This window comes from Siphateles boraxobius, unplaced genomic scaffold, assembly GCF_051911475.1.
Source record: "Siphateles boraxobius isolate OS27281-9 unplaced genomic scaffold, OSU_SipBor_1 120, whole genome shotgun sequence".
NCBI classification, from domain to species: Eukaryota; Metazoa; Chordata; class Actinopteri; order Cypriniformes; family Leuciscidae; genus Siphateles; species Siphateles boraxobius.
Genome location: NW_027508723.1, coordinates 2,234,001 through 2,240,000, shown reverse-complemented (window position 1 = coordinate 2,240,000; position 6,000 = coordinate 2,234,001). Strand labels below are relative to the sequence as shown.

The following is a 6,000-nucleotide window of genomic DNA, read 5'->3' as shown; positions in this document are numbered from 1 at the left end:
ATAACTTTTTGGAGAGTCTAGATGGTGACTCCTTCGTGGAATTGATGGACATTGAGAGTATATAGACAAGTAGCCTATGTTATTGCTGTATGTTTTTTATTTATTTAATTTTATTTATTTATATATTTATTATTATTATTATTATTTTGTATCATTATTTGCACATTTTTATTTTATTTTTTATTTAGTTGTAATGGAAAATGGAAATGTTGTTTAAACTTGTGTGACAATTTTTGACAAATAAAATTGTTGTTTAAAAAAAAAAAAAAATAATTCTAAGGGATGCACCGATATAAACATTTACACTTGCTAGAAAAGATCTAGGTCAGTAAACTAAAAAGCTTTCTGCTGTACCGACATGCACATGTAAAGTCAATCAGGGTGAACTTTAGCAAAGTAAGTGGTCGGCTGCAAGTTAGTCATACATTTTTTTTCTTTAAAATCCCCCTGTAATCAATAATTGTATCCCTTAAAACTCATCTTTGATCAACAAAATTACACATTTAAAAGTTTTTTCCTTGAAAAAAAATTCTTGTGTTAAAATAGCTTCACTCGACACCCTTGCCTCATTTAGTATATGCAGTTCTATGAATATGCAAATTAGCCCCGCCTCCACTCACTCAGAGATCCACTCGTTGACGATCACACGTTGATCTGATTGGTTACAAGGTAGTTTGTGACGTCCAGAAACGCCAACGATTTCAAACCGTGTTTTTGAGACTGTCTTTGGTTAACTGTAGTTTTAAAGAGAAAATACTCAGCAATGCTGTCGACTTATGAATTTACACATGGATTGTCTTAAAGCATATTAAAAACACCACATAGACATATGAAAAACTACATTAAAAACTTGATTTTCACCACAGGGAGATTTTTTTTTAAGTCAGTTACATCAAAATGTAGATTGGTCAAAAAAAAAATTTAACCAAAAAGAAAGACTGATAGTTAGTCATACTAGTTTTTTAAGACGCAGTCCAAACTAAATAGCTCTGCAACTGACCCCAGATCAGTGATCCTGATCAACACGTTTATTTTGAGCAACTGTCTTTGACTGCACATTATCAGTGTGCAAAATAGGTTCGTCAATTAGAATGCTGCTGATTTTAATTTCCTTCTGATGCGTTTCTGAACCATCGCATCGCATAAAAAGTTAATATATTTGCCAAAATTGAAATTAAAATAGCATAAAATCTTGTGTTATGTCCATATTGCTCAGCCCTATGGTACATCATCCAGTAAAGTGTAGAGTATTCTTTAGTAGTTGAATGAGTGAATGACGCTGTTGTGCTAAAGTGAACTCAGGGCTGATCACATGCTGTCACTCCTTCACCACTTCCACTCTTCAGTCATTGACTCTTTCACCTCTAAATGACCCTGTCAATGAGGAAGTTATCCAATAGTAGTCATCAACACTACTTGGAAACAGAGTATCTACAAGTAAACAGTAAATTTGTCACCTATTTATTTTTCACCATTCTTTTTTCTTTTTTTTGCATTTTTCTAATTATTACAAATACTTTTAATTAGTTTACTTCCCTAAATGGACATGGTGAAAGAAAAAAATATGACATGGGAGGATTTTTTTTGTTGTCTTTTTACAATTATTGTCTAGTGAAAATGTTTTGCTTTTCCCCCAAGAAACTTTGTGTTCGCTCGCAAAGAACACAAACTTTTATGAGCCAACACAAACTTTCTCGGAGGAAACGCAAAAGCATTAAAATATTTTTCCTGCACCATGTCCCTTTATTTATTATACATGTTCATATTAATCACTGAATTAATATTAAAAATAATTTAAAAATATTATATTATATGATACATTTAATTATATGAGTCACTATATATACGGTATTATGACATTATTATATTATACATTTTTTACGTATTTTTAATATTTATTTATTTATTAATATTTATAAACATATATAAATAATGTAACTAAATAACTCAATTAATAAAATTCAATCATTGTTCAATATTAGTAAATTGATCGATATTTATGAACAATGATTGAATTTTCTTAATTTAGTTATTTAATTACATTATTCATATGTTTATAAATATTAATTCATTAATTAATTGATATTAAAAATAATTTAAAAATGTATTATATTATATGATATGATTATTATATTTTATATTATATGATAAGATATATATATATATATATATATATGTAATTATATGAGTTAATGTATTTAGTTGATAGTTAATTATATTTCTTATTAACAGATAAAACGATTTGTTCATAAATATTAATCAATATATTAATATGAAACTGTAAGTGCAGAAAATGTTTGTCTTTTATGTTGTATTTTGCGCGTACGTTTCCAGGTGGTTTGGTCACATGGGTATAGGTGTGTATTTACCTGGAAGTGTGCTCACTTTCTGTTGACGGTTTATAGCTTTACATTGATATAGTACGTTTCTCATAATCAATTGTTACTCTGCATGGACTGTCTGTTACATCATGTCAATAAATCTTCATGGATTATGAATGCATGGAAACGCGTCACAGATTTTTCCTGCTGCTTAGCCACTCAGCGGCTATGTGTCACCCCTATAGAAACAATGATTGATTTTTTTACATTTACTTGTATATGTTTATGAAAATTATTTAAAAAAAAATGTATATTGAAAAATCATTTATAAAATAACTACTATATTATATGTAGTATTTAATTCATTTTAATGATATATTCTATTTAATTTACATTTTTCATTAACATTCAAAAACCATATTGTACATGAATATTAATTAATATAAGAATAATGAAAAATTATAGATTTTTAATTATATTAATGGCTATATTTAATTTCAATTATATTTCTTATTAGCATTCGACGACTCCATTTTCCAATTCCTCTTGTGCGTCTGAGGCACCAGGACCAGGGTGCAAAGCGGCACATGGCATATAAAACAATTAAGTTATAGTTATAAAGCTGAGCAATGTCAGTATAATAAAGACTGGTATATGATGTTCATTAAACTCACCTGGGATGTCCATCAGGTCATCTAAGCTGGGCTGTAGTGGTGTCAACCCAGGCTGGATCATGTCTGCATTACTGGTGTAAACTGAGACGACAGGAGAGAAACAAACTGTAAGAATGTGTGTGTGTGTATGTAACACTGCTCTGTTTGAAGGACTTTGTGCATTTATTCTAATAAAGTTCCTTGTTTAAGGGTGTGGTGTCCTTCCTGAATGCATTTTATAAACTCATGTGACTAAATTCTCCATCGCTAAAAGCTCTCATTTATGAAATCCTAAATTAAAACACTTTAAGGCAGGGCAAAAATGATATACCACTGAAAGATACATATGTTGTGATATTGTTAAATCAGCCAAACATCCTTTCAATAAAAAAAGCTTAACACTAAGATACAGTGAGGAACAAAATGAATTTGTTCAGTCAAGGGAACTGTTTGAAACGTCAATGTTACTGAGATTCACAAAGATATGGAAGTTTGTTTCCACCACAGAATAAAACAATCATAATACAACATAATAAAACACAGATAAAGTCGCAATTGAGTTTTATAAAATCAGAAACTTGCAGTTGCGTGTTGTAAAGTCCAATTATCATACAATTCTGACTTTATATCTCCCAATTGCGGGTTACAAAGTGAGAATTGCGAGACATAAACATGCAATTACCTTTTTTATTTTTTGTAGTTTATTTCTCGAAATTGCGAGTTTATATCACGCAATTCTGACTGTAAACTCACAATTCTGAAATAAAAAGTCGCAATTACCTTTTTTATTTTTTATTCTGTGTCAGAAACAAGCTTCAACACAAAGCTGATCTCGCTTAAAAGCGCTTAAAAAATAGTTCATATAATAATAAAAAATGTGGTCATAATTTACTTTAATTACATGTCATTTCAAACCTGTACAACTTTCTTTCTTCTGTGGAAAACAAAAGGAGATTTAGAAGAAATAGCACATCGCTTTTTTCATATCATGAATGCAGACAGTGCATTTCAGGCGCCAAAAAAAAACAACAGTCCATAAAACTTTCAAAATTGCCCAATAACTCTGTTTCCACCCACCTATTTTTATGCACATTTTGGGAAATCACATAAAGAAAAACACCAAGATGTGCATGAATTCTAAAAATGAGCATAAAAAGCACATGTGCTCAGTCGAGGCGATAAGAAGAAGATGGAAACACATTTACCGAATAAATCCCTCGATGCACAACAAAAACCTCATGTGACTTTGCCTCAGCAGAGACTGTGATTGGATAACTGGACTAACCAGCAGACCAATCGCATCACAGCATCTCAGACTAGGGCGGATGCGGTGAGGAAAATTCCCGTACGGTAATTATGGATGGCTCAATAGCTCAATCGTTTTTGCTTTTTTTTTGCAAACTTTTTTTATCCTGATTTTAATGCATATAAATATCTATGGTTGAGTTATTATTATGAAGCATATATTGTTGCTTTTTAACTGACGGAGACATGTTTTAAACATTTTTGTTTGATGTTAAATGCCAAACAGCAATAAGAACGTGCCTTTTCCAATTTGAAAAACGAAAGAAATCAAATTATTCTAAATAAAACAAGCAATAAGAACACGCCTTATCCAATTTGAAAAAAAAAACTAAGAATTCTACAGTGTCACATGAAAACAAAGTGTAAATGAAAATATAGCAAATAAATTAAATGATACTTAAGCGTTAACGAATGTGATTTAGACCTGGTTTATCATGTCCTTGTTTCGCGCTAGGAAAACCAACATATTAACATATCAGTCCCGACGGAACTGAAAACCCTTTCTGATGCTGTGCTCGTTGCACAAATATACATGACTCAGATGTTTGTTTCGTGTTTCTGAAACACCTGAGTCAGAATGATTGGGTTTAATTCCCTCAGAAGCGGCTCACACGATTGTGTTCACAAACACGAACGCAAGAGAACATCACAGCGTTTATTGTGTTTCGTCTGACGCTCTGAGACGCAACTCTTTTATGATGGAGAGAAAAAGAGCTTGATTACTACAACTTGCATTTTTATTACAGCTATTTTGCACCAAATTCCACGGAAGTGCAGATTTTGTTCTCTTGAACACATCAGATGGAAACGCTGCTTTATTCGCAAATGTTGTATGCGATATACCAATTTTACGCACAAGTTAAATTCGCAACTTCGGATGGAAACGTAGCTAATGCGATTAATTACAAACCATGCACCAATAACTTTTGGGATCAATGATGTTAAACCCGGCACAATGCATCTTGACGGGCCAAGTTTGATAATACACACTAATTTATTGGGTTTGGAATGACATGAGAGTGAGTAAATGATGTTTGTGTGAACTATCCATCCCAGTGTTTCCCCTACAATTAGTTTGGGGGAAAACTACCCCCGCCCACCCTCAAAGAATAACAAAAATATATTATTAAAAAAATAATAATAATAATAATTGGACAAGCGAGCTCCATTTAGTGACTTTAGCGGCTATGGTCTTCGCGATATAGCAGTTCAGTACACTTGAAATCATATCGCGATAGACTAGTGTGTGAATATTAAACTGCAAAAAGACTATTTAAATACGAATCCTGCATGTTCTGTGTGAATGAATGGTGCAGACGACACACACACACACACACACACACGCTGAAGCACGTGTGACGCTCGAGCTGTTTTTTTGCCTACATGAGGACACGAATGCATGAACTTCATCTCCAGACTCCAGATTCGATCTGAAAGCCTTTAACCGCTTCATTTGAGAAAAACTATTGTCATGTCAAACACAGAAACTCAAAGGACTTCACGGCAACCCGTCAAAATAAAAGTTCGGTTTAACTTGACAGAAATATATTACTGTTATACAGTAGAATTTAGATACGTCTCAATGTAGTAATAATAATAATACTAACACTAATACAAATAAATTATGATCAAAACTTAATTTTTTAAGGAATAATCACAATTTTTCTTCCATGTTTTAATTTTAAAAGTAAAGCTCATTGTGCAGCACGTTGTTTGACAAA

General features: G+C 31.9%; 1 protein-coding gene across 1 annotated transcript in view; it reads right to left on the bottom strand.

Annotated features, from left to right (window-relative positions):
- The window catches only part of mlxipl (MLX interacting protein like), a 47,884-nt gene that overhangs the window by 24,469 nt on the left and 17,415 nt on the right, over nucleotides 1-6,000 (bottom strand). The window contains exon 7 of the mRNA XM_077222481.1: nucleotides 2,996-3,076. Within this exon, the coding sequence (XP_077078596.1) occupies nucleotides 2,996-3,076 (81 nt within the window). The remainder of the gene's footprint in view (nucleotides 1-2,995; nucleotides 3,077-6,000) is intronic.